Source organism: Lampetra planeri, chromosome 15 (assembly GCF_965212315.1).
Source record: "Lampetra planeri chromosome 15, kcLamPlan1.2.h2, whole genome shotgun sequence".
NCBI classification, from domain to species: Eukaryota; Metazoa; Chordata; class Hyperoartia; order Petromyzontiformes; family Petromyzontidae; genus Lampetra; species Lampetra planeri.
This window is the reverse complement of record NC_136121.1, coordinates 14,803,309-14,826,277: the sequence shown is the minus strand read 5'-3', so window position 1 is coordinate 14,826,277 and position 22,969 is coordinate 14,803,309. Positions and strand designations below refer to the sequence as shown.

At 51.6% G+C, this 22,969-nt stretch overlaps 4 protein-coding genes across 7 annotated transcripts in view; 1 reads left to right on the top strand and 3 right to left on the bottom strand.

Moving 5' to 3' along the window:
• Window positions 1-14,060, bottom strand: part of LOC144722839 (gamma-tubulin complex component 5-like) — a 27,386-nt gene extending 13,326 nt beyond the window's left edge. The window contains exons 1-14 of the mRNA XM_078601287.1: window positions 13,898-14,060; window positions 13,690-13,807; window positions 13,165-13,254; window positions 11,350-11,443; window positions 10,167-10,482; window positions 9,017-9,219; window positions 7,965-8,080; window positions 6,559-6,803; window positions 5,256-5,466; window positions 4,589-4,795; window positions 3,676-3,852; window positions 3,154-3,238; window positions 1,164-1,284; window positions 234-523 (exon numbers count right to left, since the gene is read on the bottom strand). Of these exons, the coding sequence (XP_078457413.1) occupies window positions 234-523; window positions 1,164-1,284; window positions 3,154-3,238; window positions 3,676-3,852; window positions 4,589-4,795; window positions 5,256-5,466; window positions 6,559-6,803; window positions 7,965-8,080; window positions 9,017-9,219; window positions 10,167-10,482; window positions 11,350-11,443; window positions 13,165-13,254; window positions 13,690-13,807; window positions 13,898-14,060 (2,436 nt within the window). The remainder of the gene's footprint in view (window positions 1-233; window positions 524-1,163; window positions 1,285-3,153; window positions 3,239-3,675; window positions 3,853-4,588; window positions 4,796-5,255; window positions 5,467-6,558; window positions 6,804-7,964; window positions 8,081-9,016; window positions 9,220-10,166; window positions 10,483-11,349; window positions 11,444-13,164; window positions 13,255-13,689; window positions 13,808-13,897) is intronic.
• LOC144722838 (uncharacterized) lies at window positions 13,911-19,715 on the bottom strand. Its single transcript, XM_078601285.1, has 6 exons — window positions 19,620-19,715; window positions 18,289-18,382; window positions 18,001-18,054; window positions 17,143-17,245; window positions 16,040-16,151; window positions 13,911-14,048 (listed from the first exon to the last, which is right to left on the bottom strand). The coding sequence occupies exons 1-5, from the start codon at window positions 19,713-19,715 to the stop codon at window positions 16,040-16,042; spliced, it is 459 nt and encodes a 152-aa protein (XP_078457411.1). The 3' UTR covers window positions 13,911-14,048.
• On the top strand, window positions 19,359-22,201 carry MED7 (mediator complex subunit 7). Its single transcript, XM_078601261.1, has 2 exons — window positions 19,359-19,731; window positions 20,048-22,201. Exons 1-2 carry the CDS (start codon window positions 19,714-19,716, stop codon window positions 20,801-20,803), a joined length of 774 nt encoding a protein of 257 aa, XP_078457387.1. The 5' UTR covers window positions 19,359-19,713; the 3' UTR covers window positions 20,804-22,201.
• LOC144722815 (serine/threonine-protein kinase PLK4-like) overlaps window positions 22,189-22,969 on the bottom strand; it is a 60,820-nt gene continuing 60,039 nt past the window's right edge. For all 4 annotated transcript variants that reach the window (XM_078601254.1, XM_078601255.1, XM_078601256.1 and 1 more), the window contains one exon: window positions 22,189-22,969. In XM_078601254.1, coding sequence (XP_078457380.1) covers window positions 22,762-22,969 — 208 coding nt within the window. In that variant the 3' untranslated portion in view covers window positions 22,189-22,761.

Below are 22,969 nucleotides of genomic sequence, written 5' to 3'. Positions count from 1 at the left end.
GGCAATGACGGGTGCGTTGTGTGCGACGTCAGACCTCGTAACTCGCCCCGCGTCACCGCGCCATCTAGCCGGGACATGCGAAGTTGGCGGCGCGACTCGGTTTGCGCCGTGGGAAAGCAACCTGTCCTTCCTGACCTGCGCCGGTTCGGCACGGTCCCAGCACGGTCTCGGATGTGGAAGTGGAAAAGAGGCGCTCGGTGCAGACTAGAGACTTGCGCGGTGCGAGGACGCACCTTGTGCAGGAGGTAGCCGTGCAGGGAGTTGACAAAGTGGAGGATGCGGATGCGGAGCAGATACATGCGGTGAGGAGCCCGACTCTGGTCGCGTCCGGAACTCGTGATCCTGGACGGCGACGGCGCCAAACGACACTGCGACCCGGCGTCCCGCGGCCTCCAGGTGCCTCCCTGCACCCTCGCTGGCACGACGCCACCACCACAACTGCCGCTACCACCGCCCTTCTCCGTCACCGCACGCTCATGAGAAACCTGCTGCAGCTGTTGCTTACACTTGGTTTCCTGCAGATCTGTTAATGCAGCACAAAATACAATACAAATTATGTTAAATACGAACACATGGATTTACTGACTTCAACTGGCATAGACGTGGATGCATGGTGAACTTATTTCGCACCGTACCTTGCCAACCGTGCTAATCGGAGGTGTAACGTGTTCTGATGTTCAAAGCGATACTTTGTTTGCGTTTTTCTCCATGAACATGGCTACGCAAGTACGACGCCTTGCAATGGATGTTCAATGATGGAACATCAGCACACCGGACATATATGCCAAACAAAGAGGGTGAAGCCGCATGTTCGTGTTAAATGTCTTGATACTGAATAAATGGTCCTACAATTAAGAGTAATGGTGTTTTATTATGTTACAGTAACATTCAGCAATGGAATGTTCGCCAAAACTTGGTAAATATCACCTGTAAATTACTCAATTTGGATGAATCAACAGCAAAATCGCCCCCTACTGCAAAAACTTGGCAGGACCCTCCTAAAAAAAGTCTTGAGACTTGGCGAGGCGTCCCTGGGTAAACGAGCACAATGACAGTGACGATAATCACTGAGCCATGAAAAGACACGCGGTGGAAATTACAGAGACATAAGGGGGAGCACGTGGATCAGAAAGCACACTCCCTGCTCCCTCCTCGCCACGTGCCTTTGAAGCGCAGCTGCTCCAAGCTGCACTTGGCCCACTTGATTTTGAGTAGGAAGAGGAAGATGTCGTTGTAGAGCGCTTGGTCCTCATTGCTAATCACAATGTCCAGAGGCCACGGGACCTGACAGAGCACACGGTCGCTCAGTTGCTTCCCGGCCTCCCTCACCCTCGATAATCACTTCCAAATAAACCACTGCAGTCTGCGCTCCTTCAACGGGGGAGGAACAGCAAAACGAAATTATTAATTGCACTTATGGCAAATGCTATGTTGGGCAAACAGGACGAATGATCAGCACGAGACTACAATAACACCAACGAAATATTAAATACTCCCAAATACAGAACACGTGTGCCAACAAGGACACTTAATTGATTTTGATAATGTTGAAGTTCTGTGCAAAACTAGTTACTACTGGCCAAGACTAATTAGATAATCTATCGAAACTGAGAGAAATACAAATAATTTTAACGATTCGGATAGCTCCAGACTTAGTGCTGCTTGGAAGCGAATCATTAAATAATACATTGTGTAAATTCATACCTATACAGGCCACCATACTTCAATACTGTTGGTACGGCTATTTTAGTTTCCACACAATCGGCAAGAAGTACAAGAACAATGCGCGTTGCTTCATTCATCCCCCCCACCACTTCCCGCGAGAAGAGCGCACAAGAGTTGTCATCACGTCTACGCCTCTATTTAAGGAACAGGTGGACTTCTCCACAAAGCTGGCTGTCGCCTGATGAAGCTAGTTGTAATTACTGGCAAAACGTTGTACTCAGATTGTAAATGTTGTGGTTTGGCTCTCAAACACACCGGTGTGCTGTACTAGTGACGAATTGGCATTTTCTGTTAATGTGACAATCCTTACTAGTTGGCTGTATCGGGTGGTGGTAGGTTTAACGACACACTTATCTATTGTATTATGGAAAACTAAAGGAACTCTCTCCTGAAGCCTTCTCGTAAACCTTGACATTGGCATTCAGCTCCTGAACATATTGCCATACACAAATAAACTCAACAATGATAACGTTATCAAGAGTAAAGACCCAAACAGGCACATTCTCGTGCAAGACACAGAGCTGCTTCAATACAAAATGCTATTTCAGAGACATTAACACATGGCGCCAGTCTGAGCTTGATAAATCTGAATTACCACTCACTCGCACAACATCTGTAGATGTCATGGCTCGAGTGTGCTCTCCATGAGATTACATCTAATGACGCTTTGCCGTTTGTTATGCTGAGAGATGCGAGGAGGAACCACAGACAAACGGGACGGCGGTGAGGAGCCGGCCCTATCGACAATGGCCCAAACTCTGCAACCCTCAATATAGTAAGATGTTTTTTATCCAATTAACGAGTGGTTATACACGTGGGAGGAAACTGAAGCACCCGGGAGAAGACCCACGTATGCTGGGGTGCGACACGCTGTCAGTCCACACTTGCAGGGCTACTTTTTGTTGGTGAGCCTGGGTATGGCTCCTCGACACGCTTGGGAAAGGAGATTCACGATACTTGTACAATCCACTAACCCTTGCTACCTCCACAGGCATGCATTACCACTGCCCGGCAGATGTAAATTTCACTCCTGGCTTATGACCAGGGTACCACTTAATTCCCAACTGTATTCCATCTGTATGGGGATCGAGCGTTATCCCCCCCCACACACGTGGGTTTTATCCGGGTACTTCAGTTTTCCTCCAATGCGTATAAAAACTCATGAATGGAGTTGGCCCAACATCCCAATGTAGGAACACACAGCACGGGCAATTATTGGCACTGGTTCTGACCGCCTTCCCAAGCGCTTATCTGCGGATTCCAGTGGAGGCCACTGTGCAGACTCTGTACGAACTCCATGCAGCATCACAAGCTCGGCAGAAGCTTCTTGCTCTGCTGCAGTTTGTATGAATGCTGCTAGATACAAAATATCGTTTATCATCTGTGTGCAGCGTGCCGTGCAACACGCAGCGCCGCGTGGACGTGAACCTGGTAGTGTAGCCGCAGCCCATCGAGCGCGTGCACGAGGCTTCGTTTCTGGAAGCGGCTCTGCTTCCTGACGCTCACGCTTAGCCTGCAGGGCCGCACCACCACCAGGGTCACAGGGTCACACAGGGTCACACAGGGTCACACGCACAATCCCAGCTTCTACATGCACGCGACCGAGTTGGGGAGCGGTGGCGCCATGGCTAACATTGCGCTACAAACCCGGCGACCCAAGTTAATTTCCCGCTCGCGGCCAATACCAGTGATGATTATCTAAACTGGGCCTCCCCTAGGTCGGCTCAGAATCAAATGAGTACCTGGTGCAATGTGCAAACATCACCACTAGAGAGACAAAGGTGGCCAGGCAAGGTGCAGGCCACCCACCCACCCACCCACTCGTATGCTGTGCCGGTCTTCATAGGTGCTGTTCGCTAACAGTACCGCCCCTCCTAGCTTTGCTCCACACAACTCCCCACAAAGATCACCCATGTAGGCTGCGTGGCGTGTGCGGTGCGCATCTCGTGCCTGCTCGCATGGCACGTGCGGTGCGTGGCGAGTGCGTGCTGCAGCTGTGCGACGAGCACGTCAGGCTGTGTCCACGACGTGGCGTCGCAGCAGAAGAGCGCCGTGCAGAAAGCATGCATTGCGTCGCCGGCCTCCATGAGGAAGTAGCTGCGCATGGCCTTCACGTGCGACAGCAGCCTGGGGGCACAATCATCACCAACGAGCTTAAACAACAACTGGCGTGTCGTTAAATGCTCGTACGCGACGTTAAACGCTCATACGCATGATGATTTAATTTGTTTGGCTGCGTCACGTGGTGAAGGGTCAGGTGGTGGAGGGACAAAAATGTGGCCAGATCGCTCCATGGCCTAACCCAAATATAAATTACGAACCACAATTGTTTCTTTAAACAGTTATTGGCCACAGAAACCAAAGGCCCAAAACGTCAAGCGGCCATTAAATACTTTTTGCCATCTGCTTCACTTACAGTGGATGTTCAAGATCCCATGATACCATTCAAAGAAGAGTAATACATTGTGTGTGAGCAGCATGGTCCAAATTTGCCAGGGCAGCTTCCCTGTCGATGCCACCGACCACACCCTTGCTGTGTTTGTTTTTATTATTTTTCTTTTTTCACCAAGGAAAGCCTCGCCGAGTCTCAAGACACTTTTGTAGGAGGGCCCTGCCAACTTTTTACAGTAGGGGCGATGTTGCTGCTGTGTAATCACAATTGAGTCACTTACAAGTAATGTTTCAGCATTGGGATGTTTTGGCCACTACCAGTTACATTGCATGGTTTTAGCTATAGGAGGAAACTGTAAAAGTCAGAAGAAATCCATGCAGAACAGGGGGAGAACATAAACACTCAGAGAGGTGCCCAAGTCGAGAATCAAACCCAGGCGAAGCACGAGTGTCGCCGCCGTGAGTGCACGACCTGCAGTGCGACTTGAGAGTGGCCATGAGCTGCCCGCAGCAGGCACGGTAGCGCTGCTCCACGCGGCCGTACAGGCTGCGCTGCAGCGCCTGCAGGAGAGGGCAACGGAGGCGGGGCGGCTCGTCAGCCCCCTCGGCGCCACCGCGCGCCGTGTTCCCGTTGCATTCGTCCCACGCCGCCGAGGAGCTGCGCTCTACCAGGAACATCCTGCGGGAGACACCGCGGTCACGATTTATCACACGGGGGTCTTCGCAGCCCATGTCACGATTCAGTTCACCAGAGTGAGTTGAAAGAATAACAATTGGTGAGTTAAATGTTTGTATGCGTGATAATTTCATTTGTTTGACTGTGTTCGACTTCAAGTTGATTTTGTTGAACCAGGTGAGAGAACTCACGAGACCAGGAGGAGTCTCATTTGCAGATGTGACCTGGGTAACACAGAGCAACTGGTCAACCGCAGCTCGGGCTCAACACTCACGCACTCGGCTCGGCCACTCACTGGGAATATTTACTGTTTTTAATTTTTAAACAGCTGCTAAGGAAAGGTCCAAATGCCAAAACGTGAAGCAGCCAGCACCAAACAGCTCCGTCAGATTTGCGATCGATAAAAAATGTCACGCTTTTCTTGACTCGAGGGAAGATATTGTAGTAAGAGCTTGGGGGGCACCTGGAAAAGTTGATCTCGAGGAGGGGGTCCCGGTGCTCCTCCTGCATGTGCGCTCGGAGGGCCCCGGGGACCTCCTCCCTATCCCCCGGCCCCGTGCCACCACTCGCCGGCTCCGTGCCGCATGGGGTGCAGCAGCCGTGACGCCCGGGGGGGCTCAGGTGAGGATCCAGGCCCTCGCAGAACTGTGTGTAGAGGCTGCCCCTGTCCCAGCCTGAACGCACGCACACACACAGGTCCCCCGTGTAGACGCACACGCAGGATGAGAATTCAAAAGAGAAGAATAGAGCCTCGTGTGCCAGAGGAACCTGGGTCACCACAATGACAAAAGGAAAAACTTAGAAACAAGCACAGCACATAAAGCAAAAATAAAACGGGGCGTAAACAACCGCGTTACAGAAGAAATCTAAAATAATGCACAAACACCATAAATATTAAATCCAACATATTTACAGTCAAGAGTTGATTTGGACAACTGACATTTAAAAACCAGTAAAATTAAGTGACATTAAGGCCGGCAAGGCACGCAAGGGGGTGGTAGAGCCAGCACCACGCCTGGCCGCCTTTGTCTCACCAGCTACATCTTTCAAAATGAGTCAACCGAGAAGTGGCCCAGACCGTGGCCAGAAATCTAAATAAAATGTCGGGGTTAGTAGGGCAGTGCGCAAAGATCGAAGGGCACCCTGAGAGGCAACGGTCCCTGAGCGGCACAAGACGGCACAAGGTGACTCAGCAACTGGCCGGCAAGTGGGCATTCGTCTGCCAGTAGGAGACGATGATTGCTGCTGTGTGCAATCCAAATTGTGTAATTTGGAACATAATTTTTGGAATTTGGCACACTTGGATCATGACGCCATCACACAACGGCCTGCTCGTTTCGAATGACATCACGGGATCTTTAACGTCCGTTTGTGAGTAAAGTAGATGGCACGGAATATTTTACAGTTAATACACCCACTTAAGTAGTACCCAGGGAAGCCTGCCGAATTCGAACTGTGAAGCGATACAAGCAGAAACACGTTGAACTCAAGGGGGAGACAACAGCCGAGAGATGAATAATAAATCAACGTGGACCACGTGCTTGTTTTTACGCTATTTGCTTCGTTGCTGTTTCTACGCGATTGCTTGTGTCTTTGTGGTAACCCAGGTTATCACTCTTGCAAATGAGACTCCTCTCGAGTTCTCAACCTGGTCACACAAACACTACCTCGAAATTTAAAATCGTGTGAGAAGAGAGGCCCGCCCCAGTGCCGCGACGTGACAGACGTGCAGGACGCGAGGGACGCGGTGGGAAGCGCTGTCATACCGTGTGGGGGCCGAGTCGGGCCCCCCAACCCCGGGCCGTGCAGAAGCTGCGTTGACTTCCCGGCCAGGATCAGCTGCTTGAGCACGGGTCTCAGAAACGCTGCCATCGTGGGCTCGTCAGGGGCCTCTGGGCCCCCCGTGGGAGTCCCTCGGGCACCCCCAGCAGCGCCGTTCCTCTCGCACACGCAGTAGAGCGTGTAGGTGGAGAACCAGAAGTCGCGACGGGCAACGCGCTCCGCGTCGTTCCTGCAGCCAGAGGGCGAGCGCGGAATCACGACGCTGCCCGGCACAGCGCTCCCTCCTCGCCTGACTCTCGTCGTCGTCGTCATCAACGTCATCAACGTCATCATCATTATCATCGTGGAGTAGAAGATAGCAGCTTACACGTGGCCCACCATGGTTATTGAGAAATCACGACTAATGCAATCAACAAATAGAAAATTTAAAACCGTCTGGCAGTGTGCAGTGACTGAGGTCACCCAGAACAAACAGTGAAGCATAGAACGACTCACTGCCCAGTTCACAAATGCGAAGGAGGCATCACAGCGATGCATTCCACGACTCCTGATGCAATCATCTGTCTCAATAACTTCCTTGTAAAATTACAGTTGCTGCTCTACGTGAACATCAGTCATATGAAGGTGATTATTTTGTTTATGTGCATTTACCCATGAAGCCTTGGTCTCAAGACTCAGTCTCAGGAGGGTCCTGCGAGGCTTTCGCAGCAGGGGCGACAACTGTATTTGTCGTGTTAGTCGTGGTGTCGTTTTTCAAACATTACACCTCTGATTAGCACAGTTGGCTATGTATGGTGCAAAAGAAGTTCAAAATACATACATTGCAAGTTTGGATGATGTTATCACAAGTTGGTCTGCTATTAAAAATCACGAGAACAATGCTGTATTTTCTACAGCATCAGTCGTTCTTTTCAATGTTTTAATTCTATGAGATTGTTTTGTGTCGACCTAGAACCCATATCTAACAGAAGGGCCTTACCTATGGGGGGCGGTGTAGCGAGCACCACGCCCGACCACTTTTATCCCCCAAGTGCTGATGTTTACACACCACACCGGGTACTCATTTAAGGCTGAATCAGACCTAGGGGAGCCCCAGGACAGGTCCAGATGTTTTTCACTGATGCTGGTTATGAGTGGGAATCAAACTCGGGTTGCTGGGTTTGTGGTGCATGCACTAACCACAAGAACAGCTGCCGTTTTCCACTAAGTGGCAGTGATGTCCGAACGGCACTTGTGCCAGGCTAGGTGCACTCGGAGGACATCACGTGAAGTGTGGAAGGCTTGTTGCTGGCAGGTCAGACCCAGGTGCTATGGATTAACTGTCTGAGATAATTGGCAGGTGCACCACCCATGCTGCTCATTGTGCCTTACACACAAGTGACAGAGGCACCTCTGAATGATGAACTCGCGTGACGGATCGTGAAGTCGTCCCAGCGTGATCCAGTCGTCGATGATTTCAATGTATGGACGCACGGTTTGCAACCACAGCCACAGCAGCAGCTGCCCCTGCCACACGCACGCACACACACAGGGCCTTTAATCCTTTTCCACTGACATATCTAACCTGTGCTGGGGCTGTGCCAAGCCAGTGCAGCAAAGCGTGAGTTTTCCATTGCATGGAGTAGGTGAGTAAGTGGATGAGTGTGTGAATGAGTCGGTGAATGAGTACGTGAGTGAATTCTTGTGACCTGCAGTGTGGCGGTTGAACACTGTGTGGATGAGTTGACAGTTTTTGGTTGACCGAGTCCTCAACTCACAATCAATGAGTGTAGTTCAGGGAACCGTGCCCATGGCAGTAGCAATATAAGAGTGACAAAGGAGTAACTGACCTCTGTTGAGTGAGTAAGTAACTATCGTGAATCGGTAAGTTTTCGGCGTTAGAGGCTGTGGCACAGAATAGAGAAGCCGAACATATTAATTACCTCCTAAGATAGATGAGTAACATTCCAGAACAGCTGAAATGAGCCGGTTGTGCAAAGTAGATGCACAGATTCATGATGGATAGGAAAAGCAGGGTTGCAGCCTCACAGCAAAGGGCCTTAGTTCGATTTCTGACTCGGGTGCCTTTTTGTGTAGGGTCTGTATGTTCTCCCCCTGCTCTGCATGGGTTTCCTCCAGGTTCTCTAGCTTCATCCTCGAGGTAAAAAAAACCCAAACAATATAACTGGTATTGGCCAACCAACATTCCAATGCTGCAAAATTACCTGTAAATTACTGAATTTGGATGATGCACTGCAGCAACGTCACCCGCTACTACAAACACTAAGCAGGACCCTCCCTCCAGAAAAAGAGTCTTGAGACTCAGTGAGGCCCTTCTGGGTAAGTAAGTGTAGTAATGATGATAGAAGAATAAGCCCTCGGACGAGAGACTATCGATGGGGGGGGGAATCCCCAAGTATGGCAGTGCAAAGCGAGGATGCGCAAGGGAGCGGGCGGGCTCACGGAGGAGTCAGCCGCCTCTCCGAGCGCGTCGCCGGCTAGCACGGCGTGCAGCAGCGTGTTGAGGAGGTGCGAGGCCTTGACGACGTGCGGTACGTCGGGCGGCACCTCGCGGACGCCGACGGCGAATGCGCGTCGCAGCGCGCGCAGCTCGGCGAAGCGTCCGGCGAGTTCAGCCTGAAGCATCGCCAGCGTCACCGCCCGCTCTGAAAAAAACGGCGGGGTGGTCCATCAGAGGGGACCGGCGACAACGCGGCAGCGCAAGGCGATGCGAGGCGACGTCGCCGTTTGTTCACCATGTACGACCTTGGCCTACTTAGGTCCTATTATCCGTCTCTCCACAAAACAAATCAAAATAATTTTTACACATCCTATCAGCTACACGGCATTCTGGGAGAACATCATTTCAGCAGCATTGATTCAACATGAGCAAAACTCGGGAACAATTTCGACATTCAGTGTCTCCTTAGCACCAGTCAGGCTCGGTTGAACTGATGCTGGTGAACAAAATTAAACGATTGCTTTGTATTCAAGTTGAATAAAGTAATGAAAGATAAACATTTTAACTAAAGAGAGCATGAGAGTGGAAGGATTCATACAGCCACGCTGCACAAGCGGTGACACCATGGGGTCCGTGGACTCGCCTGGAACATCGCTGCAGAGTTGATGTTCACAGCTACTGGGGTAGAGAACAGACGCTCTGCAAAGTGGGGAGATCTTTAAGATATAAATTAATAATAGTAGTTACACAAGACATTTGGTGTCCATGCCATTCCTAAGCACGAGCCTATCATGAAGGCTGGTTCTGTATATCATCTGCGAGGAAAGGGAGAAGTCACCATGTGTAATTGAAATTGGATAATTTGGGGGCAAATTCTGAAATTTGCCAAATTTGGATACCACCACACACAACGGGTAACCCTTGCGGATGATGTCATGGGATCTTTAACGTCCACCGTGAAGCATACAACGCGGAGTATTTCACAGTTAATACGAGAGCGCAGTAATAACCAGGGTGGCCTGCCAGATCCGAACTACGAACCCCGCGACAAGCGTTGAACGCGCTGTCGCTGGGCCGCATCACGGTCCTGCTGATGCGACCGTGACCGATGCTGGCTGTCGTGGGATAGTCCGAGCAGGGCATGCGCCTCACCCTGACAGATGGCCCTGCGCTCGACGTCGGCCAGCTGCCGCTTGAACCCCTGCAGATATCGAGCCAGGGCCCAGGCCAGGGCCTGGTAGGTGCGGCAGGGTGCGGAGTCCTCCGCGGGACGTTCCCAGCCGAGGGGCCCTCCAGGACCGTGGGGGCCCGGGGTGAGGGGGCCTTGGAGGTGAGCGCCCACCCAGGGACCCACCCAGGGGCCTGCCCGGGGGCCCAGCGGGCGGCTCACGCTCTCCACAAACTTCTGCAGCCGCAAGACAAGTTGCCCGAAGGAGGCGAATTGCTCGCAGACAGCTCGTAGACAGCTCTGCCGAAACGACAGACAAATCACCCACAGACGTTCGCAGTTATTGTTCCGCTTATTTGCCCAGCAAAGCCTCACCGAGTGTCAACTCTTTTTCATGAAGGTCCTGCAAAGGTTTTGGCAGGAGCGGCAATGTTTCTGCTCTGTGCCAACCCAATTGAGTAATTCGCAGGTAATTAATGCGTATTGGGAATGTTTGGCCAATACCAGTTCCACTGTGTGTGTGGGTTTATCTGTGGGAGGAAACGCAGAGGTAACACACGCAGAAAAGGGGCAGAACGTACAAACTGCACGTAGAAAGGCACCCTATTGGGATTCTAACCCAGGAATGTATTGCTGTGTGGCACGTAAATATTACTGTAAATATTACCATTCCATAATATTACGAGTCATAATTTATCTTGGGTAAGGCCACGGAGTGATCTGCCCAACATTTTGTTATCAAACCCTCCACCACCTGACATAGCCAAACAAAAAAAAATGTTGCATGGTGTAGAAGTGTTTAACAACACGTCAAATGATATGGTTCAGCTTACTAGTGAGTTGAAGGAAGTAAAAAATACCATCCTAGTTGATGATCTGAAGAAACATATCTAATTGCAGCTAAATTCGGCCGTGAGAATTGCTCTTCGAATTACCGGTGCACGAGCTGGAACAACTAAATGCTTGTACATGTGACAATTTAATTTGTTTGGCTATGTGAGCTGGTGAAGCGTTCACAAAACATTTGGTATTAACACATTCAAAGTATTAGCTGCTCAGGTAAGCACTGAGACATTGGTGCTCATCTCCTGCTTACAGCCCTAAGGCAGTGGTGGCCAGCAGGAGGAGCAGGCGATTAGATGCTGATGGCAAAAGATATATTCTCACCGGTGTGAGATGCGAGACAGTGATTCCTGGTCTCACCAACACCTTCCCCTCGCAGAGCTGATAGACAAAGAGACATCGAACACCCGACAGCAGCCTACACGCACGCACACCAACACCCAGACACACCAACAATCACACACTCACCGTAAATACACCCTAACACATACCAACACATGCAGACTTTAAATATATTGTGAAAAGTGACCTAACAGCACCGACCTGCAGTGACAACATTGAGTGGGAATAGGGGTCTACTCTGCTGGAGCTACAGCCTGTGTGACTCAAGGCAGCTGGAGTCGGTTTCAGCTCAGCCCTGGCCAGAGCTTAGACAAAGGCTTGGGTGGAGCACCTCACATTTAAAAGGCAGCTCAGGTAAACAAATTCAGCAGGTAGTATGCAGCAGGTAGCAGGCAGGCAGTAGGCAGCAGGTAGCAGGCAGCAAGCAGCAGCAAGCAGGTAGCAGCAAGCAGGCAGCAGGAAGCAGGCAGCAGCCGCCATGCAGCAGCCGCCATGCAGCAGCTGTCATGCAGCAGGTGGCAGGTGGCAGGATAAATACACCCAATGCCAGTACCCGCGCCTGTGCGAGGCCAGGTGCACTTTGAGGCCACATTAAGGGTGGAAAGGTTCGCCGACAGGTCTCTGGGTTGGCTGACTGAGATGACCGGTAGATGCAACAGCTGTACCCCCTATTGTGCCAATTTGCTGTATTTTAGCCGCCCGGCGCACCGCTCGTTGTTGTGAGCGTCGCTCCTATGCCCTCCGTTGTTGCTGGAGGGCTAATGCCTCCAACTGCCCAGTAGTGTCCTTCACGAGCCTCCTCCATAAAGGCCGATATTGACACCGCTGGTACCAGTCGTCGGCAAGTCCACTCAGTTCCACATCCTCCCGTACCGCATCAGTCCATCTCTTCTCCAGCCCATGTTGTGCCCGTTTAGCCCCTCTATGCAGCCAAACAGAAGCTGCTTGGGCATGCGGTGGCTGGGAATGCGGGCTACATGACCCAGCCAATGCAGACTTGCCTGCCGGAGGACCTCACTGATGGGAATGTGTCCAGATCTTTCAAGGATTTGTGAGCTCTTCACACAATCCAGCTTGGTTAAACCCAGGATGGATCATAGGCATGCCAGCCTGAATGTGTCTAATCGGCACAGATGTTCCATTAGAGGGGTCCACGTTTCAGAAGCATAGAGAAGGGAGGGAATGACTGTGGCCGAGAAGACCCGAAGCTTCGTGCGGAGCGGCAGACCAGGTAGCTTCCACACAGCATTGCGCAGCCGATGAAAAGATAACGCCGCCTGACTGTTTCGGAGTGAGACCTCTACTGTCAAACTGGTGCTGGTCATAAGCACACTTCCCAGGTGTGGGAAACTCTCCACTCTCTCGACAACTGCTCTATTACCAATACACACACAGAGATGTGCACCATAAACGCACCCAAACAATTGCACACACCCCCAACGTTTGTCTTGATTTGTTTAGCACCAAAATAAACCAAATACTTACCGTGTTTAATCTTTAGTTTTATAGTTTGAATAATGTTGTTTAAAAGCACTCGAATTGTTAAGTATAGTCTCATTAAATCAACATAACAGAGAAGCAGACACTCTGCCTGCTTCACAAATCTGTTCTTCCACATATAAAATAAGTGTGTTGTACACATCCCATCAGCCCCACGGCCTTCTGGGAGCTAATCTAACAGAAAGGGCCCTTGCTTATACACATTTAGGAGTTCACCAGCATTGGTTTGAGCAAGCATGACTGTGCTGATGAGACAGTAAATGTCAAAACCGGTATTGTTAATGAGCAGCCTCTCACCACAGCGTCTCCCGGACAACTTGAGCCTCGGTGAGCACCAGGTGGTCACGCGGGGCAGCCAGGGACTCCGTGGCGAGCAGGTGCCGGTTCCTGCATGGCCGACAGGTGACAGTCGGTACACGCAGATGACTTTGACAATCACACGTCCACCTCACTGCCAGAGGCCACCCCCAGCAGCACGGATGACGTCCAACGAGACAGGTGCCCTCCACCATACACTCAAGTGCACCCCAGTGAGGACCACCACCGCCACCACACACGCCCACACAGGTGTCCCCACACACACAGGTGACCCTCGCCATCACACATACAGGTGATCTCACACACACATGTCCCTCACCACCACACACACACAGGTGACTTCAGACACACAGGTGTCCCTCACCACCACACACACACAAGTGATCCTCACCACCACACACACAAGGGTGACCTCACACACACACACAGGTAACCTCACACGCAAACACGAGTGACGTCACACACACAACCCCCCGTGCCCATGCGTGTGAGGGTGGTTGCCACCATGTGGAGGCCAGGCTGGCGTTGGGGTGACAGCTGTGCTGGGCACTTCTCCTGGGCGCCGTCCAGTACTGCTGCACAACGCTCTTCTCCAGCCACCGCCGGTCCTCGGATAGAGTTGCTACGCAGCGCACACACAGCGCACGGTCACAAAAACCACTGCATCCACCCATCAACTCACCCACCACCCACTCACGAACCAACCACTCACCAATCCACTGCACACTCCGAAGCCTTGGCTGCGAGGGAGCCTCCTCTGAGGGTGTGACATCCACTTGAATGCCTGAGTCCTCTCTGCTGAATGGCTGCAAATGCAACTCCTTTCCTTCATCTGGGCAGAAGTCCTCACTTTCTGAGAAGTCCTGGACGTACATGCGCACACACAACACGAATATAAACACCTACGGACCTGGAAACCAGGGTGGCATTGTGATAGTACTCGTGTCCCACAGCAAGAAGCACCTGGGTTCAATTCTCAACTCAGGTGCGTTTTTGTGTTTGTACATTCTCCCCCTGTTCTGCATGAGTTTTCCCTGGGGTCTCAGGTTTCCTCCCATATCTAAACACACACACACAAAGTGGAACTGGTATTGACCAGACATCTCAATGCTGAAAGTTGCCTGCAGGTTGCTCAATTGGGATTACCCATGACAATAGTTTACCAGGAATGCCTCACTGAGTCTCAACTCTCTTTTAGAAGGGTCCTGCCAAGTTGTTTGCAGTCGTGTGCAATGACTGCTGCTGTCTGTAATCGAAACTGAGCAAATTGCATGTCATTTCTCAGCATTGCGGATGTGTGGATGTTTTACTTAAAAATATATTACTTTTTAGGCAATTGGAGGTAAAGGAGAAAACTGCATAAACTGATCAAGTTTAAACAGTGACATAGGCAGTTGGGAGACGTTAAGATAAACACGTGTTGTGCAGCAGGGCGAACAATCAAGGTAGGCAGGAGAACAGAGACAAGCTGTGCTGGCTGTAGTGACGTACGGAACCATGGCCGGTAGGGATGGAAGTCGTTTCCTTCGCAGGCCACCGACTCCCCACCCCACAGACAGCGGCATCAGCTTACCAGCCAGCCAGAGAGAGAGTGGAAAGCCAAGTGGTGCCGTTGAGAGAGCAAGAGGGAAAGGAGGAGGAGGAAGCAGCGAGACAACGGTAAGCACGTGCGTGTGGGCGAGATGTCATGCAGCCCCACTAGCGTAGCCTCCTGTCAATGTTTGGCTAGGACCCCTGTCTAACAGAGAGGACCCTTGCAGATAAATAAACACATCTCGCAGTCTACCAGCGAGCCTGATTATGCTGATGAGACACTGAGTTTGGGTGTGCCGATGGTGCCAATGGTGCTGAAATTATGCACTCCCATAAGGCTGTATGGCTGATGGGATTAATATATTGTTTTAATTTGGACATTCTGAGAATTAGCATTTGTGTTCCTGCAGTAGGAATTGTTTTTTTATTCAACATCTGCCGTGGCGAGGAGATGTTATCTCCCTCGCCTGGTACGCAGCTCGTAGGTTCGATCCCAGACCCTGACGATGCCAGTTGTATATTTGGAGTCCGCGTGATCTCTCTCCCCATGGTGGTCACACGAATTTTCTATTAGATTATTTGGGTGCTACTATAAATTTCCATGTGACGGTATCAGCCCATTCAATCAGCTGTCATGTGTGGCCAAGACGCCACTGCAAAAGAGCTCATAGCTCAGTGGGCTTTACCTGCTAAATAAAATAGGTTTAAAAAGGTTTAACATCTCGTGGTATTATGTGGAACTTTATGACAGTTTACTGCAAGTTTTAATAGACATTGGCTGACTAGAAATGTCTGTTTTGCTCTGTGGAAGAGGTGGCAACCCTCAGCCTGATTTGCTGCTGCAAGCCAAGGAGCATACACAACCAGATGGTCTCGAAATAAAGCAGCACATAGTCGTTCATTATAAAGTGATTTCGTGCTGCTCAAATGAGCAGAGCCATTGGTATCCATCTCCTTTTGACAGCCCTGCGGAGCTAGTGGTGTAAATTCCAACATTCCGACGTCACAGGTGAGTCTTTCTCATAGGACTACTGATGATTTCTACACAAAGTTGTACTTCTATTATTGACCCCGGAGGGAAGAATGATGAGCCAAGTCATCCCCCTAAACAGGATATGAACTAGCAACCTTCCGATTGCTAGTTGCTCACTCTGCCGCTTGCCCACCTGGCTGGGTGTATTCATGTTCAATTTATAAATCAAATTTTTTTAGGTAATTCACTTGAGTAAGGCTTCATTGGTGCTCATTAGAAGCTAGATCGTTATACTTTGAGGGATTTCCCCCTGCCCTATTAGAATGGCAAGCCAGGGTTTTATGGTACCTAGGAGCGAAGTGGAGGCAGGCAGGGCGGACGCAGGCAGGAGGTGACTGGGGCAGCCCACGGGAGCAGCCAGGGCAACGAGCAGCGACACCATCGCACAGCGTACTTCCACCTGCGGCGAGCAGCACAGGGGAGAGTGAGTCGACGGTGTGCGTGTGACAGCTGTGCATGTGTACTGCCTGTGAGGCCCTGCCACTTCTGGTGGACACGCCCACGCGGGCAAGACCTCCGGCTCAGAGCCACGTGGGGCGCTGAGTGCCGAGGCATGTTCATGCGGAGCTCCGAGATTCAAATTTCAATCAAAGTGATCCTTCGTCATAACCTGAATTTAGTAAAGTTGAATTAGCATCTATTTGCGAAATTTGTGCCCCTGCTTCTGTTAGGGAGCTGAGCGAGGCGTGCCGTCTCTCGTCAAATGGGGTCGTAGGCAAAAGGGAGTCACTGCATTTCAAAGGCTGGCTCCTGGATCTTTGTGTGCAGTGTGGGGGGCGAGTGTGAGCAGAACACAATGCAGAGTAACAAGCTGAAGTCAAAAAGCTGCTAAGTTTAACAACCGACCCTGTGGTCCCAGCAAGATCACGGCAACAGGACATGACCTGAGAAACCAGATCAAATGTAGCAAGCAGTGACTTAGGCCTGCCTGCTGCCATGCTGTTTGAACGTTTTCACGTGCCAATCAGTACATTTATTACTAAAATCCCTCTGGAATAAATTACCAGTCCCTGGCTTTCATAATCATCAATTGATTCTGAAAATTACTACAGTACCCATTTATTGGTTACTATTAAACCTGAGGATGCCTGACGCAGTTTCAAACAAAACATTGCACATGTAATTTGTGGCTGTGAGAATTCTGCAACTCAATGCTGAAACAATAACAACTGAGGAATGACTAAACGCTGGTACGCATGACAATTGTTAGGCTCTGCTGGGTAGTGGAGAGTTTCGAGATAAAAAAAAAAATTTGGCCAGATTACTATCATGTTGCCTCCCCCAAAAGTAAATTATGAATCCTCATATGGCTGTTCAAATCTACGTGTGAAGTGTGATAATTGGTTTGTGGTGTGTGTGTCCGCGCACGCGTGCTCAGCGGCGTATCTTGCCCTGGGAAACGTGGGGACGGTGTCCTGGCAGATTCTCGCAATCTGGGATCTCCAGGCGGCAGCTTTGTCCGGCTCCGAGAGAGTGACGAATGCCTCGTGCACTCTGCAGGGCAGGGCCAGCGTGATTAGCGCTCCGTGAGATCAATCATCGCCCATTCACCCAGGAGAGCCACACCGAGTCTCAAGACTTGTCTTCAGGGCGTCTGGCGTTAGGATGTTTGGCCAACATCAACGACGTATGCTTTTAGCCATGGCAGGAAACTGAAGAACCCGGAGGAAACCCATGCACAAGGGGAGAACATACAAATTCCACTCATACACTGATACACACACTCACTCCCACAACACTCACTCGACAGAATAGGGGAGAACATACAAATGCCACACAGGTGACAAAGTTGGGAATCGAACCCAGATAATTATTGTTGTGATGCACTAACCTCACCGGTGTGGAACATCTGATCTATTACACTTGTTTACCAAGGAAAGCCTCACAATATTTGTTAAGCGTGCTGCCAAGTTCTTGCAATAGGGGGCGATGTTGCTGTGTTTTCCAATTAAGTGATTTGCAGAGCAAGCTTGAGAATTCGGCAATCATGGACCGTGAAGCCAGCACATAATGGACTCTTATTCGAATGACGTCACAGGATCTATCGCGTTCACTCTGAAGCGCACGTGGAGTTTTATCAGGTTAATATTCCCACATATACACGCACATGATACACCCACCCGCAGCAATACCCAGGGCAGCCCGCCGGATTGTAACTGCGAACCTCTGCAGCGCTGGGCCGCGTCACAACCCCCGTCTGTGTGAAAGGGTTGGCCTTGCTGGGCCCAGTCGAATGCAGCAGCGCTCACCTGTCCACAGCAGCCTGCAGTCGTCGCTCGTCTGGGTCCAGCTCCAGCTCCCCACTGCAAAGCCACACAGCCAGAGCACGAGGCATAGTGGTGTGCCAGGTGGTTGAACACAGTGTCGGTGAGACAAGCTCGTCATGCAGTCCAGTAGTCGTCCACATGGGGGAAGGAATGAACGAGTGACATTCACGGGATCCATGACTTCACAACCTGGCTGAATGAATTGCAGCGGTGGCGATGTGCGACCGTGATGACCTCTTGACCCTGACCCAGGGTCCTTGGTCCCCTTACCCGAGTCGGGCCTGGACTTTGCACAGGAGGCGCGGCAAGGCCGGGCTGGAGTCTGGTAGCCCCGTGGTGAGCCCCACCAGGCGCGCCAGCCCGGCTGTCAGGGCCTCCGACCTCCCCGTCATCACCGGCGCGACCTCCACGCAGAGACACGGGGACTGCGGCTGTTATTGTTACATGCATCGCAAGAACCTTTTACAGCTGCAAAAACGGACCGGTTACCTGTTTTACGCACAAATAAATGTGTAGCAACACACGTCTAGTTTTCCACTGAGAAAATGAAGGCGAATGTACTAAGCGATGAATTGGGGCGCCGTGCCGTTTGTAGGTCAACGCGTGCCAACGATGATGGCATTCATTCCCAATGTTCCACTGGAAACGAATACTCCTGGTTCCTCACTTTCGAACCCGGTTTAGCGGCTATCGTTTGAGAACCATCGCACGCGGGTCACGTGCGGTCAGGGATCACACAAAGATGCCCCGTACAGCCTTAACAGATTACTAGGCAAACGAATGGGTGGGTGGCCAACACCACGCCCGACCACCTTTGTCTCCCCATTGGCGATGTCTACACATCGCGGCAGGTAGTCATTTGAAGCTAAGTCGACGTAGTGGAGGCTCATGACCGTTTCAGATAATCGTCAAAACTCGGGTCGCCGGGGTCAGAGCTCAGTGCGCTAACCATTGCTCCACCGCTCCGCACACACCGAGTCACAACAAGACAAACACACAGACAGAAGACAGACACACGCACCCAGACACACCACCCACACACGCACCTCGCTCTGATGAGCTCACATCGTCTCCTCGGCTTCGCAGGGCCGATCCGAGTGATCGATGAAATGATGGTGGTTGGTGGTGGTGCTGCGATGATGGTGGCGATTCTGTTATTGTTGATGCTGTTTTGATGGTGGTGGAGGTGGTGATGCTGCTGCTGCTGCGGCGTGAATGATTAGTGGTGGAGGTGGTGGCGGTGATGCCGTCGACGATGCTGGTGGCAGCGCTGCGACACCTGCTGGTGGCGGGGGGGGGTCTCTGTCCGGCTCCGGGCCCCTCCTCTCGCCCCGCCCCTCTCTGCACGCCGTCACGTGACGGGGTCAGGAGGAAGTGGCGTCACGGGGTCACGGATAACGCCTGGAGCAGTGCGGCTCCACGTTACCCTCCACTCCCCTTCGTTACCCTCCACTATCCCTCGTTACCCCTCCACAGTTCGCGTGCGTTACTCAGCGTTACCCCGCGTGATCGCACCCCGCCATCATCCCTCGTCGGAAAACGTTTCCGACGTCCCCCCGCGCTCGTTACCCCGCCCCCCCCAGGCACCGCCGCCTCCGGGCCTGGGCAGAGGGAGACGCCGCGAGTCGGGCCGCCTGAGGTTGGACTCCGCTTCTTTTCGTCGGGCTCGGTCCTCCCGCCACCACCGCCGCCACCATGGCCGAGTCTCAGCAGGTGAAAATGTTTACAACACGCCTCCGCTGCCGTCGTATTTATAGAGCGCCTTCACTCAAGTCGTGTAAGTGTGTGCGAGTCTGTGGGTCGCTTTGTGAGTCTGAGTGGATGTTCGTCTGTGTCTGTTCGTCTCTCTCCGAGCCCGTGGGCCGCTGTCGTTCACGGTGCGAGTCTGGTGGTTGCCACTATTCGCACAGACCAAACCCGAACAGTTTCTCAGACCAGGTCTATCAAACCTGGCATGCTCCACTACCACCAGACGTTGGCTGCCGTAAGTGACAGATTGTCCTCTCGCCCCCCCCCCCCCCCACGGCAGGTGAGCTCGTTGCCTCTGCCGCCGATGCACTACGCCAAGGAGTACACGGACGAGGCGGTGCGGCGCGGCGTTGCCCCGCGGCCCCCCCCGCCCCTCCGCGACCACTACCTCATGTTCGGAAACCCCTTCCACTGCGACGACGTGATCATCCGCCCGCTGGAGAGCCAGGGCATCGCCCGCCTCTACCCACCCGACGTGGACCACAAGCGCGAGCTCAAGAAACTCAACGTGTCCATCCTCGTCAACTTCCTGGACCTGCTGGACGTGCTGGTGCGCGGGCCGAGCAGCGTGCGGCGCGACGAGAAACTGGAGGACCTGAAGCTGCTCTTCGTGCACATGCACCACCTCGTCAACGAGTTCCGGCCGCATCAGGCGCGCGAGACGCTGCGGGTCCTGCTCGAGGTGCAGCGCCGCACGCGGCTCGACACGGCGCAACGATTCTCGCGGCAGCTCGACGCCGTGCACGACCTCCTCTCCGGCTGCCTCGCGGCGTTGGGCGGTGGTGGAGAGGGGACTGGCAGCGCTGGGGAGACGGCAGCAACGGCGGGGACGGGGGGAGGAGAGGCCACGTGTACGGCGAGCGTGAAGGTGGAGCCGAGCGAGGAACCAATGGAGGTGACGCCCCGCTCACCGAGCCACCCCGGGTCAGGCCCGCTGGGCCAGACAGGGCCCACGCCGAATGCGGGCAAAGAGGCAAATGGTGCCATGAGCGACAAGGATGCGCTCATGTGTCGCTTAGTGGATGAGCTCACTTGAGCGGGAGATCGTAGTTGCGTCTCGCGGTGTTTTTGTTCACGGTGTGAAAAGGGGACGGACTTAAATTAATCAGAAAAAGTAATGCCCATAGACTATAATAGGGACCATGCAAAAGCTATACCCATTGTTTTCCCCAGTTATACATTAGCCTTGAGCATTTCATTTCCATTGCAGCGTACACTTGTACCTCATTCATGAAGGACCCGATTTGAAGCTTTTGTGACTGCAGGAATCCATACTCTGGTTCTCTCGGTAAAGTCACGTAGGTAGAAAATACATTAAATCACGACGTTTCGGGCGCAACACAAGCGTCCGTCATCAGGTGGGAGAGCGTGGCCTGCTGGTGAGGCAGACTTTTAAAAGGTTTGAAATGGGTGTAGCCCAAGGGTCATAAAGAAGTGGCCGGGGCTAGTGATGTTAATGTGAGAAATTAGCATGTAACTGTAAGATAGGAGAGCGGCCTCCTCGACGAGGGAGTGCAACCCAACGGGTGCAATCCAAAGGGAATGTGGGTATGAGAGTGCAATCCAAAGGCATGAGAGTGCAATGCAAAGGACATGTGAGCATGATATCTGAGGGAGGCATAGAGAGACAGAGAGTCGGAAATAACAGCTGACATTAACATATTAACCAGGTAAAGTCTTAACTGTGATGTTTCTGTCCTACCTGCCTATGTCAGCTGTTATTTCCGACTCTGGGTCTCTCTCTATGCCTCAGATCTCTCATGCTCACATGTCCTTTGCATAGCACCCTCATGCCTTTGGATGGCACTCTCATGCTCACACGTCCTTTGGATTGCACTTCATACCCACATTCCCTTTGGATTGCACCCGTTGGGTTGCACTCCCTCGTCGAGGAGGCCGCTCTCCTATCTTACAGTTACATGCTAATTTCTCACATTAACATCACTTATTTGACCCTTGGGCTACACCCATTTCAAACCCTTTAAAACAGTCTGCCTCAGCGGCAGACCATGCTTTCCCACCTGTTGACGGACGCTTGTGTTGCACCCAAAACGTCATGATTTATTTTATACCTACGTGACTTTACCCAAAGAACCAAAGAGTATATATTCGAATCCTGTTGCGTGGGTTTCCACCCATTGAGAAACAGTGTCATTCGTGTTGGCCAAACTTCCCAATATAGCAGGACCCATCTCAAGAAGTATTCAGCCTCTGACTTTTCTGGGTAAATAAGTAATTATTAAAAGTCTGGCATTATGGGTTTGTCTTTGATTTGTCTGTCCCAGTGGAAAGCTTTGTATTTTTTAAAAGCTGTGCACACGTGTCTATTGACCTGTAGCCTATAGTTTTTGATAAGTTTGTGGTGGATGACTTTTGCAAAGCCAAGGTGACCGACTGTTTTCGACAAATGTAAAATAAAACTTTTTGGCAGTCATCTTTTATTCAGGCAGTTTTTTTTCCCACTTCAACATTATGTACAAAAATGCATAATGCCATTCTCACAACATAAGCACATCTTTAATAAAACATTGGGAAAGGAAAAGTATAAAAATATAAATATGAAATAGAAAGATTTAAGTGTTCAAAAAATACGAGGTTAGCTTAACAAACTGAACGAGTAGCCACATTGTAGCTGATTTAAAGCACCAGAGTTAATACTGCTTTATTTAAAACCAGTACTGCACCTAAATAGATAAGACGACATTCCAGGAGATGCCAAATGCAAGCAGCGGTTGCGCCTCTCCTGTGCACCCTCATGCATCCCCACATGCACGCACTGGCACAAGAGGCTTTGCAAGACCGAAGTGCTTTGTTCTTTTTGGCCTCACGCACGACTTATTTTCAGCCAGGTTTGAAATATATTTCCACACATGGTCCAACACATTCAGTACACCTTTCTCCATGGCTACTAGTCATGTGTATACCCTTATCCACCAATGACCAGACATTTTCAGCAGTGAGAAATGCAAGCCTTGGGCACACCACAACGACGGCTCAGAGCCTATGTCCACCACACCGCCCGCGTGTCCTCCCTGTCGCTCTCGAGCCTGGCGGGATGCCTGACCCAGTGTTTCCTGCGGTGTGATGAGTGGTGGAGGTAGCGCCGGCTCCCAGCCCCGACGTCGCCAGCAACTCCACAACTCTCGGCAAGATCTGCAGCCGGTCCTTGAGCTGCTCAGGGAATTGATCCTTCTGGGAGAAC

Coding starts and splice junctions, on each gene's coding strand:
- LOC144722838 (XM_078601285.1), bottom strand. CDS start 19,715: ATGGTGGCGGCGGTGGTGGCGGGAGGACCGAGCCCGACGAAAAGAAGC. Junction 18,055..18,288: donor AAAGTCCAGGCCCGACTCGG/GTAAGGGGACCA, acceptor GTGGCTTTGCAG/TGGGGAGCTGGAGCTGGACC. Junction 17,246..18,000: donor CTGCAGGCTGCTGTGGACAG/GTGAGCGCTGCT, acceptor CCTGCCCTGCAG/AGTGCACGAGGCATTCGTCA.